Source organism: Agelaius phoeniceus, chromosome 12 (genome assembly GCF_051311805.1).
Source record: "Agelaius phoeniceus isolate bAgePho1 chromosome 12, bAgePho1.hap1, whole genome shotgun sequence".
NCBI lineage: Eukaryota > Metazoa > Chordata > Aves > Passeriformes > Icteridae > Agelaius > Agelaius phoeniceus.
Genome location: NC_135276.1, coordinates 6,422,237 through 6,434,246, shown reverse-complemented (window position 1 = coordinate 6,434,246; position 12,010 = coordinate 6,422,237). Strand labels below are relative to the sequence as shown.

The window sequence follows — 12,010 nt, the reverse complement described above, 5'->3', positions numbered from 1 at the left end:
AAAAGAAGATTATGAGAGTGTTAAAAGTCTTGCAAGCCTTGAGGTTACTACTGCTATTACATACTGCCCTAAATCCATCAGCAAATTAAGTATTCAAGCTGGTATTTTTCTTTATGGCTTGTGGGGTTTTTTAGGTTGCTCCCACTTTTTAGCCTAAATAGACAAATGTTTTTTGAAAACTTGGGGTTTTTATTTGGGTTACTCCAAGTTAAATGTTTGGAGTTGGTTGAGAGGATATTGAAGTTTTGAAGACCCTCTGCAAATATCATACTGTGTTATTTTAAAACCTCACTCTATAATATGCCTTCATGTAAAATACCTACTGAGTGTAGAGTTTGGGAAGACACATCTTCAGAAAAAAATCTTAATGCCCTAAGCCTCTAGCTGCAATCAGGAGAAATCTCTTTTCCCATTTTCATACCATAACATGAGATAAAAGCTACTGGTTATTGTACCCAGTCCTACTGTATATCCTTCAAAAAATAGGACAATTATGCACAAACATTTCTCTACTGTCATTTCTGAAAATTCCTGAGGTATATGATGGGCTACTTTTAAGTACAGTAGTTTGCTCATTCATAAAACATAAACCTTCTAAAGAGATAACTTTGATGGGCTCAAGCTGGGGACAGCCCATGTTCTCTCCTAATATGCCTCATCTTTTTTGCAGACAGAATAATGACAGCCTGGCATGTCTCTGCTCCTTACCATCATACAGCTTTTAAAATAGAAGTTAAAGCAAACCAGAAAACAAAAGTAAAGAAAGCACCAGAGGAGCTCAATGATCATGGCAGAAAGGATATTAGCATAAATAATCAATTAAAAGGCATTAAGGTGATGACCACATTATCAGGGACTGCCAGTGTGGCATCAATCTTCTGAGGGTGGCAGTCAGGGAAACCAAGCGTGCCCAGATGTGAAATAATGACTGCAAATTAATAATCACAACAGACTCCTTAAATAACAAAACGTGTCTTAATGAATTACTATTGATTGCCAAAAAGCATTATCATAAATAGAGGACTTGGCTAAAGCAGGAGCAGCCACTGTGCCACTGTAAGATGGGAAGTTCTCATGAAATCTTTCTTAGAGTTTCTTGGGGAAAATCCAGCTTGTTTTTCCATAGTCTTTCATGGGCAAGGAGGAAAAAAATTTTTAAAAGGAAAAAAAAGGTAAAAATGCCACCACAATCAGTAGCTTCACTGACAGAGCCTGCTGTACATCCTTGGATCATCGTGGAATCCTAGAATGATTTGGTAGGAAAGGACCTTAGAGGTCATCTCATTCCAACCTCCTGCCATGGGCAGGGACACCTCCCACTAAACTAAGCTGCTCCAGGCCCCATCCAGCCTGGCCTGGATGTTCTATAATTTATTTGCTCTATCAAATTGTCAAATTTGTGCTGGAATTTAGTTGGATTTTGAGAAAAAAGGAAGTTCATTTCTTTTGTAGAAACTGAATGTTTGAGATGATAAACAGCCAGAAGATCTAAACAGCTTTGGTGTTCAAGTCACAGCAGTCTCAGAAAGATATTTTTAATCTGACTGCTTGGAATAAAAAGCAGGAAATTTCAAAATATTCAGACTGATCAAACACCAAGATGGTGCTCCACAGCTTCCTCAGACATTCCTTTCTGCCACAGATCAGTAACATTCCAAGCCTGTAAACACCCATAGCTGTCCTGAATGCACACAGAACACACTTTTTTTTTACTTAAGTGCATGAAACCCACTGCTGTTTAATGAAATCCATCTGCTGGATAATAGATGATGATTTCAACTTAAGCTCAGTTTGAAGTGTAACTGTTGACAGATGTAATTCATGAAAGAGGCAATAAGAAATGTAAAAGGCAAAACTTCACTCAGAAGCTACTTAATTCTTAGGGATGATCCCCCCAGAATCAATACAGCTAGTAAGGGACTAAGGGCCCAGATAAAATTAAAACAGATGATCCTTGACTTCCAAGCACAAAATCCTTCAAGGTGAAAATATTACCAAATTGGGATCTCCACTCTCCATGTTGATTTAAACAGGATAAATATATTTAACATACAAGAGATGCTGTTAACTTTTAGAAGGCAAACATCACCCTCAGTGAATCCCCTGATGAGAAAAAATGAATGACAGGAGATTACAAAGCTAAAGCTCATGGATCAAGTAAGGTCAAGGGAGCTTGAGACAGCAGGATTAGAGAGGTGGGATCTTTAATGCACTTCCCCCAAGCACTAATGGAATAATAATGGCTCCTTCTCAAATTAAATGCTACCCCATGTTGAAATATTAATGTGTATGACAGTCTAAGAAATGTTACCTTCTGCTCACTGGGTAAAAACTTAAAATAGCATTATGCTTTTGCAAAGAGTAAATTGTATCCCAATTAATTGAATTGGGCATAAAATCCTGAAATGCCACCAAAAAAAGTGAGCATAACCATCAGTCCTTCCAGGCAAGGTTAACTGAAGAATTTAACCCAGGGCTGAGTGATCAGTGGGGTCACCAGAGGAAACTCCTCCTCAAGGACCATGTGCCAAAAAACAAGTTAAGCCCTGACATTCTGGCATTCTCTTTATTTATATGGCACAAACTAATGCATAGGGTTTTCCTGGTGTTTCCCTTTGGTCTGAGGTTGTCAAGTTTGTGTTTTGGTTTATTTTATTTTGGATTAAATGTTTGCTAGTTACGAAAAACATAAAGATTGCCAGGCCATTCTTCAATTTCAAGTGTTGTCAGCTCTCAAGATTGATTTTTCTGTCCGGTGCCAAGGCAGAACCTCACAGCACCTTCCAGTATCTGAAGGAGCTTGCAGGGAAGCCAGAGGGACAGCCTTTGTCAGGAAGTGCAGTGACAAGAAAAGGAGTCATGGGTACAGGTTGGAAGAGGGGAAATTTAGGTTAGGATGTTAGGAAGAAATCTTTTACTGTGAGACTGGTGAGAAACTTGAAGAGGCGTCTCAGGGAGGTTGTGCATGATCCCAGCCTGGCACTGTTCAAGTTTAGGTTGGGTAAGAGCTCACCTGAAGCTGAAATACCAACCAAGACACTATGTCCTCTCTTGTCCAGGCCCTGAAACTCCCCCACAGGCACAGGACAGCCCATTCCATTAAAAAAACCCAAACCCAAAACAAAACAAACAAACAACAAAAAAAAAAACAAACCAAAAAACAAACCACCAAAAAACACAAACAAACAAAAAAAAAAAAAAAAAAAAAACAAAAAAACCCAAAAACCAAACAAAACCCATTCATTAAAAAAGTCCAGATTTTTCTGTTGCTACTTTCTAGTGACTAATTACTGCCTCCAGAAAACAAAAGTATGATAAAACCAAGTCTACAATGTAACAAAAAAACAGAGAGATACACAGTGAATAAACAGAACTAGTAACACAGTATTTCCTCTACATATTGCAGTTAATTTTACTGTAGCAGTAAAATAGACCAAATTGTTATTTCAAAGGATAAAAAAGATTTTTTGGGGCATCTACATTAAAATAAAACCATGACATTGATAACCAAAATATGCCTGGTCACAAAGCAACCACAGCATGTAATGCACTGGTAATGATAATAACTATGGTAGTGATTTGTGCACATCACTAACAAAAATCTTAGAGCTCAACTGCAGCTTTGCCAAAAACCTCTACCCTGGATGCTGAAAAGTTCTTCAGACTGCAAAAGCCCTTCAAATCTACCCCTGACATGGGTGAACATACACCAGCACAAAGCCTGTGGTCTACCAAGAAGCACTCAGGCAGTACTGAGTGAGCGTGTTACACTGGTGGGTATTTGCCAGGCCCAAGTGGAGTGGGCTCCCTTGACTCATACCTTGCACTAAATGCAGCTCAGAGAGAGAAAACCCTTCCTAGTCAGCAACAGGTGGGAGATAGCTGGATATTGAGATACCAAAGTCTGGCTGCATCTGGAAGCCCAGCCCTGCACACACTGCTGTTCTGATTATCCAGGACAGAACTGAGAGGAAGTAAACAAAAAATATTCCAACTTCTCTTTGAGCTAAAGGGGGAAAATAAACAAACATACAGCCTGTTACATGCCACTTGAAGAAAATTCAATTCAGGCAAAGGACATCTACACAGTCCCATTTATGAGCTAAAGAGTGGGGGCTGTCACAAACTAGAAATAAACTGCTCAATGTTGCTTTATTACCATATACCCATCTTCTTGCTACTAATTTGAGAATGGTCCATCAGACAAAAAAAAAACAAACTAAAACTACAGTTATTGTGCCCAGAGATACATTAGGATCACTTGTGGCACAATGCTTTTAAGCACTTGTTACTGCTGTAAGTCATGAAGTGCACATTACAAATGAATCTCAATAAACTACACTGAAAAGATAAAGGAAAAGAGGGTAGACCTTATATGCTAAAGTATTTAAACATCTTGTCTTATTCTCAACATCATTGCCTGGGTTGAAGAAGAGAGTAATGACAGAATTAATTATTGGTTCATTTCAGTTCACAGTTACCAGGCAGCAAGAAGAATGGAAAGAGAAAAATATATTGAAGAAATTAATACAATAATGTACCACTTAACAATAAATAGACACCTGATATCATAAGCTCTAATACTAGAAACCACAGCTACTGAAATGTTTATGGTTATGTGTAATGTAAAATAAGTGACCACAAATGCTAAAAGCAAAGGAAATAAACTGGAGAAAGAACCTGAACTTGCACTTTTATTCACAACAAAACTCAGTGTAGCCATCTCCACACTTTAATTCTTCCTGAAAGTTCACTTCTGTAAATACTGTGTTTTCTCCTGGAGCTTTTGCAATATTTTGCACCTATTTCAGCCTAAGGAAAACACATAATTATGCTAGGCATCTTTCTCCTATCCCTTCCTTTTGGTTTTCATTTTACAGATGACTGCAGTTTGGACTGTAAGTAAGCAGAGAGAACTTTCTAAATCTGTTTCAAAGTATTATGTTAAATGTATTTTAACTCCTATAAAATGAGTATGAAAGCATTCTGCAACTTGAAAGAGTTGAAAGTACCAAGTCTTTATTAACCTTTAACTAATGAAAACAATAGTATTAAGATGCATTTTGAATTTGGTCTCCCTTAAACCAAGAAACTTAAATCATCACTACCTAAAGTATGGCATTTGGACTCTCCACAATTAATTGCAGTCTAACTAATCTCTGAGTCAGAACTTAGTCCTACATATTTCTTAGAGATTTATTCTCTTACTACTACATACTACCAGCACTAATACATTAGGCTACTGGAAAATGCTCCAAACTACTTAGTGAAACTGTATGATGGTTTAAAAAAAAATCCCTAAAATTAAGTAAAAACTTGTTTCAGATTTTTTTAAACTCCATTAGCAAGCATTGCCCTGGAAGTGAAATCTCAGGCATGACAGAATGACAAGCTTTGTTCCAGGCAATCTCAGACTTCTATATTCAAACTAGGTAAGGGAAAAAACGATCACGAAGGTGAGACCAGCAGTAACCCGGGGCAAGGTTAGCTACCACTGCTCTAACAACATCTTCTTGATCCTGACAGAGGGAGCTGCCACCAGCAAAGGGCTGGAACTTGAGCTACATGACAGAGTGGTGAACATCCCAGCAGCACGCTCGGATTGACCCGCTGGGCTCTGTCACTGCCTCGGAGCAATGACATTCCCCTCGGCAGGCAGCCTTGCTCCACACTGACTAGCGGGGGTCGGACACACAAAGTGCTGGGGTTTGGAAATTGGTCTGTCAAGCTCTTGGTCTGCAGCCAAAGCTCAAGCCGGTGCAAGTGACTGACACCAACACGCGACAGCGACAGGCACGACAAAACCCCAGAGAGAAGGCGAGGAGGATCTGAGAGCTGCTCCTCAGGACCCGAGCGAAAGGAGCTGCTGGGGTAGCCTTGCTTCACAGGGGGAAGCATCCGTGTCACCGAAACTGCCAGCGCTAATTAGAGCCCTGCAGGCATCCTCAGGGATTGCCAGACACCGAGGAATAAACTGCCTCTCGCTCCTATGGGCTGCCCCTCAGTCAAAAGCCGGCGAGATAAGGGAGAGGAATCGCGTGGGAAGCTTTTCATCTCTCCCGCCCGCGCTGCTCTGTGGCTGAGGGAAATCACCCTGAGCAGCTGCACTGCTGAGCAGTTAATCGTTTTCACAACCACTAAAAGTCTCATCATGCCAAACCCTTCCTGAACCTTTCCAAGATGAAATCAGGCCAACCAACTCATGTCTTCTGATAAGATTTTCTCCAGAATACTCGTTCTGGGCAATCTCTGCAACCTTGTTACAATCGCAATACTCACTCTGGGTAATCTCTGCAATCTTGTTACAATCCAAGTAACATAAAAATTAAAAAAGCGACATGGTTAATGGGCAGAGATATCCACCATTCATAAATTAAAAATATGCTTAAACTAATCTGTATTTTTATAGGTGAAAAATATTAACCAACATCACAATTTAAAAGGAAAAGAGAATTTTAAAAAGCAATATGTGTAATCAGCAAATGAAATTAGCTATTCTATTTAATTTGAGTAAGAGCTTGTGAAAAATGACAGTTTAAGTCACAGACATGCCATTTTAATGGTGTACATTGAACTCCTGAGATAGTTTTTAAAAAGAACAGCTACCTAAACACAAGGGCTCCAGTCCTGCAAAACCCCACGTCAGGCTTGTGAGTCAAACACACTCAACTTTAATAATGACTCAAAACTCAATGGCTTCAGCTGCATGCTGCAAATTAGGCACTTGCAGGACGAGCACTATAGAGAATATTTTAATAACAAACACCTGTACTGTGCCTCGACCACTCAGTAACAACTAAGAATTCTAACCGGTGAAACACTTAAATTCTGCTAAACACCTTACTGTTCCAAGCATTTTCACGCAGCTGTACAGTCCACTTTTCCTAAACTACACAGCGCCTCTGGTCACTTCCAGTGCTTTTAATGCTAATAGTTTACAGATTTAAAAGACCAAAAGTACATTCCACAGCACTGCATATGACACCTGATGCTAAACCATCGTTAGGTGCTTTGTCTGCAGTCACCCGGGGCCAAACTGTCCTCGGACTCCCCGATGGGACCAGACCACTGCTTCGTCTAAGACTTTGCCTCACACGCACCTCGGCGCTCCTGGACGCGGACGACGAGCTCCCAGGCGGCCACCGCTTCCCTGTCCAGGGCGGCGCGCAGCGTCACCTCGCCGCTCTCTCGCTCCACGCTCACCGGCGACTCCTCGACGGGCGGCGACAGCAGCTCGAACCACGCGGCGGGGAAGCGCGCAGGGGCCAGGGTGGCCAGGCGGGTGCCCGGCCGGGCGTCCTCGGGCAGGGCGAGCGCCAGGGGCGCGGCGGGCGGCAGCGCGGCCCGGCGGCGGCGGGGCGGCGGCGGCGGCGGGAGGCGCTTGGGCTGCGGCAGCACCTCCAGCTCCAGGGGCTCGCTGAGCAGCGCGGGCCGGCCGCGATCCCGCGCGTAGACGCGCAGCGGGATGGGAGCGCGCAGGTGGAGCAGGGAGCTCACCAGCACCACGCGTCCGCTGCGCGGCACCACGAAGAAGTGCGCGCTGCGCGGGAGGGCGAAGTAGCGCAGCTCCGCGTTGGCGCCCGCGTCCGCGTCCTCGGCCCGCGCCTGCCACACCTGGGACTTGAGCGCCAGCGTCTCCTCCACGCGGAGCTGCGCGGAGCCCGGCCCCACGAAGCGCGGCGCGTTGTCGTTGTCGTCCAGGACGCGCACGGTGAGCGCGGCCAGCTCGGCGGGCGCGGCGCCCTGGGGCGCGCAGCGCTTGCAGCACAGCCCCAGGCGGAGCGAGTACAGCGCCCGCGCCTCGCGGTCCAGCGGGCGGCGGGTGCGCAGCCACACGCGGGCCGTGCGCGCGTCCAGCGACACCTGGAAGTGCGAGTGTCCCTCGCCCAGCAGCTGCAGGTGCCAGCGGCGCCCCTGCACCTTGGCGCACCAGGGCTCGGGCCCCAGCCGCGTCAGGGGGATGCTGAGCCCGCGCACCCGCGTGCCCGCCGGCCGGTTCTCCGCGACGTGCCCGTCGAACGAGGGTGTCCTGCGCGGCGCGGCGCGGGCGGCGGCCAGGGCCCAGCAGAGCAGCAGGCAGCCGGCGGCGCGCCGCGCTCCGCGGGGGGCCATGCCGGCTGCGAGCGGCGGCTGCGGGCGGGCGGGCGGGTGCGCGGCGCTCCCCGCGCTGCCCGGCCCTGCCCGCCGCTCCCCGCAGTGGGCGGGCGGGGAGGGGCCGGGGCACACGGGGCCGCTCCCGCCCCCGCCCTGCCTTCCCCCGCTCCGAGGGCACGCGGAGAGAACCGTCCCGTGCGCCGGCTGTGGGATGTCCCCGCCGGGCGAGCCGCCCAAAGGATCCCGCTGGAGGAACAAGTGCCGCTCGCTTTTCCTCCTCCGGCAGCCGAGTTCTTCCTCCGCGCGCCGCGGGCATCAGTGCACAGGTGATGTCCTGCAGTCTGTCACATGTCAAGCGAGCTCTCCTAGCACTCCGGTGCCCCCTGAAAACATTTAATTGCTGATTTCTAGACAGCTACCTATTCTGAAATGCCAGTTTTGCTCTCAGCTTGTACTTGAGGGCTGTCACTGACCTGAAGTCACATCTTTGGTCACAATTAATTAGCTCCCTTATAGCTCCGGATTTGTGAAGGTAAAAAAAATTCTTGATGAAATGTAGCTTGACTAAAGAATGATTCTGGTGATAACCAGAGAGAAATATAACCCAGCATTTATTTGCCTGCTTGGATTTTTAGAGTAAAACTAAAAACCCAATAAAAGTAAATTTCGCCATGTTATGACTACATAAATCAGGGATGTTGTAGAAAAAGTTACTAGATTATGCAATTCCTCTTCAAAACAGATCAGTGCTTTCAAGAATAAAATCCAAAACAATACAAAATGGATATTGGCTGTGTTTATGTAGTACATGAATCATTTAAGATTAAGAATCATTCTGAGATTAAAGAACAGCAAAATAACAAAAGATACTCTGTATTGGTCACATTACTTGAATTTCATGAGACTGAATAATGTTTACATTTCTCATAAAACAGTGCATTTCCCTTATGTATACCACCCAAGACTGTGAAAAAGTTCATGGACACAAAACTGTGCTTTCCTGTAAGCCTTCTGGACAAACTGGTTGTCTCTTTGGGGAATTGGCAGTCCAGGATCAAGTAGGAAGCCTATGGGAGACTCAGAATGAAAAACCCAAGTGCTCAACAGGGAGTGACTTTCTCCATTTTATCCTGCAAGCAATTGGGGAGAAACAAATCATCAGCTTCACACAATCTCTCCATTTATGCCTCACATTGAAATGTCTCTATAAAAGCACCCTCCTATACGGGATGTTATCTTCAGTGATTTTTGGCCTTAAAATAGAATTTTACACTTATGTGTACAGAGCAAAGGGCAATAAAGAATGGAATGGGGTAGGAAGAACCCATAATTTGGTCACAAAGATTTATGTGGCTTCAAGGTAAAAGGATTTTCCCAAGAGTTTCCCAGCTACTAGGACACTACAAGGAATCTACAATTACAATTTCATCACATTTTGATCAAAACATTTAGCGAGAGCATTTTAGTGAGTTCTGTTTTCTACATCCACTAGGATTTACCTCTGTAAATACCAGGAACAGTGCTATATTTTGCAAGGTCTTTCACTTCTGCATCAGAAGTTCAACAGATAAGTAATTTAAACACATATGTGGTTTTAACAGACTAAAGATGAGCCTCATTCATGATTTCAAATGCAGAACTCAAACTATGTTATCCTAATCAGCATGCAGACAGGAAACTGGGAGATTGCACAAGGGGTTTTTTAGAAAGAAAGAGACCTTATACCATGTCTCTATTTACCTTATACTTGTTTATTAAAAAATAAAAGTATGTAGTTTTATAGTTCACTGCCCTATGGTAATCATAGGGAAATACTTGAGACTCCCTAATCCTATTACCAACTCTGCAAGTCAGTGGGAATCTGAACTGGTGCCCTGGATATTGTACAGTCAGAGTCCTTCTGCCTTCAGCCCACCTCCAGAAATCCTGACCACGGTCACTTTACAGTACAAGCTCCTCAGGTCTTCTACTTCACAAGTCTGTTGAGATCTAGAATATATCATTTACATATCATTTGCATCCTTTCCCTGACTGTTGAACAGCACTCTCTGCGGTCCCATCAGCGTTCTCTGAATGTTCCAGACCATCCTCCCATTTCCAAAATCTTTTATTTCTGTTACCTCTAAATTTGGATTTGTCAAGATGCACCAGTTCTTGCATTAAAGCAAGATTTTTTTTGGTCCTGCCTTGAATTACATGTGTGCATCTTTTATTGCAGTAACTTGAAGTTTCCCTCTTTTCTCTCTGTAAAATTCAGGATTTACAACCCTCAGGGTACACCTACATAGCTGAGAGTAAATCTCTTGCCCAGGCTCAGAGGCTGCAGATTCTTGCAAGCCTGGAGCACAGGTGAGCATCATTTCCAGAGATTTCACATGGCCACAGATCTCTCCTGGTCACACACAGCATCAGCTAAACCAACCTGCTGGTTACTGAGGTTCCTCTCTGTGACCAAGTGATGGCAAAGCCAAGACAAATGCATAATCTCTGTCAATGTTATGAATTCGTGTTTGGAAATTACTGAATTGTAACAGTCTGTAACTAGTGATTTATATATAAACATTTTTTTTTTTTAAAGAAACATCATGACAAGCATTTGATGGAGAATTTGCAGTTTACAAATCAGAATTCCTCTGAAATGTAAGCAGGAAACATTCTGAGGAAAATCTTGCCTTAACCTTATGGGACTGCAGTGTCAATATTGAGGCAGGAGAGAAGAACAAGACATTCTTCCTGGTTTACATATACCTTGTAGCTGAAGAGCAGGATGGCTTTGGGAAAAGTGGGACAATCAACTTTGCTTTTGATCAAAAGGAAAATATGCCTGAAGCACTGAGTGCTCTTGACTGCCACATACTCAATAGCTGGCTTTCCTGGAGAAGAAAGGGGCTGGAAGTCCCCTAAGATCTTTTACTATAAATAACTGTAAATATATAATCATAACAGAATTAATTGACCCCTCCAGAGCAAGATGCTGTGTGTGCCACCAGGTACACCTGCCAGACATTCCTGTCAAGCACAAGTTTAAGCCCTCAGGAAGGGCTCTGCTCTGCTGCATATGCAGCCAAAGGAAGCTCTTCCTACACTATTTACTCCCCAGCCAGGATTCCACAAGAGTCTTGGCAAGCAGGTCTGCAGGACCCAGCCCAGAGTGACACAGCAGCCCCAGTGCAATTTGGGATGGTTTGTACATTGCCACTTTTCATAGCAACACTTGTAGCTCCATTTTCTCAAATGCAAGTCCTAATCCTTTCCTGTATAATTTTGCAAATTAAACCTAAATTATTCAGAAGTACAGCTGTTGTTGTGTAATCCTTGCTAGTTCTTTATGCAGCTTTCTCTCTATAAGTCACAAATTTTTCTTGGAATCTAGTGCTGAAATAAGTGCAAGAAACACCTTCTGTCAGGCTAAAAGCAGAATTCTTCCTCCAAAAGGGAAAAGCTAGTGACTTTTTCAGTATCTTTCATTATTTTGTAACAATTACTTTCCAGTTTATTTCAACCAGCTGGAAGACCCTTTCTGCTGTTAAGCATGGTGTGCTATATACAAGTCCAAGGTTAGAGCAAATGTTTTAATTACAATCATGTACCTAAATGGACATACATATACAGCTGGAAACACCTCCTACATGACTTATAATCAAACTAAATCAGCTATACCACCACATCCAAAAGGTGTTGTTGTTCTATTATTTCTAGAGTCTTATATTGTTGTTATCAGACTTCTAAAGTCCATACCTCCTCAGTGTGTTCTCATGGCTGCAGATCTTCACAGCACAGACTCCTTCTGCTGCATGCTGTTCTCTCTCAGCTCAGGGCTCCTCCAAGGCTCTCCCTGACTGCCTAACCCACCCCCTTTTATCCCAGTTCTCTTCATTGGTCACAGCTGCAGCCCAATTAAGGACATCACAGCTGC

General features: G+C 44.0%; 1 protein-coding gene across 1 annotated transcript in view; it reads right to left on the bottom strand.

Annotated features, from left to right (window-relative positions):
- Positions 1-8,155, bottom strand: part of LOC129125469 (neural-cadherin-like) — a 62,468-nt gene extending 54,313 nt beyond the window's left edge. Inside the window, exon 1 of the mRNA XM_054640934.2 lies at positions 7,101-8,155. Within this exon, the coding sequence (XP_054496909.2) occupies positions 7,101-8,112 (1,012 nt within the window). The 5' untranslated portion in view covers positions 8,113-8,155. The remainder of the gene's footprint in view (positions 1-7,100) is intronic.
- Between the last annotated feature and the right edge of the window lie 3,855 nt (positions 8,156-12,010).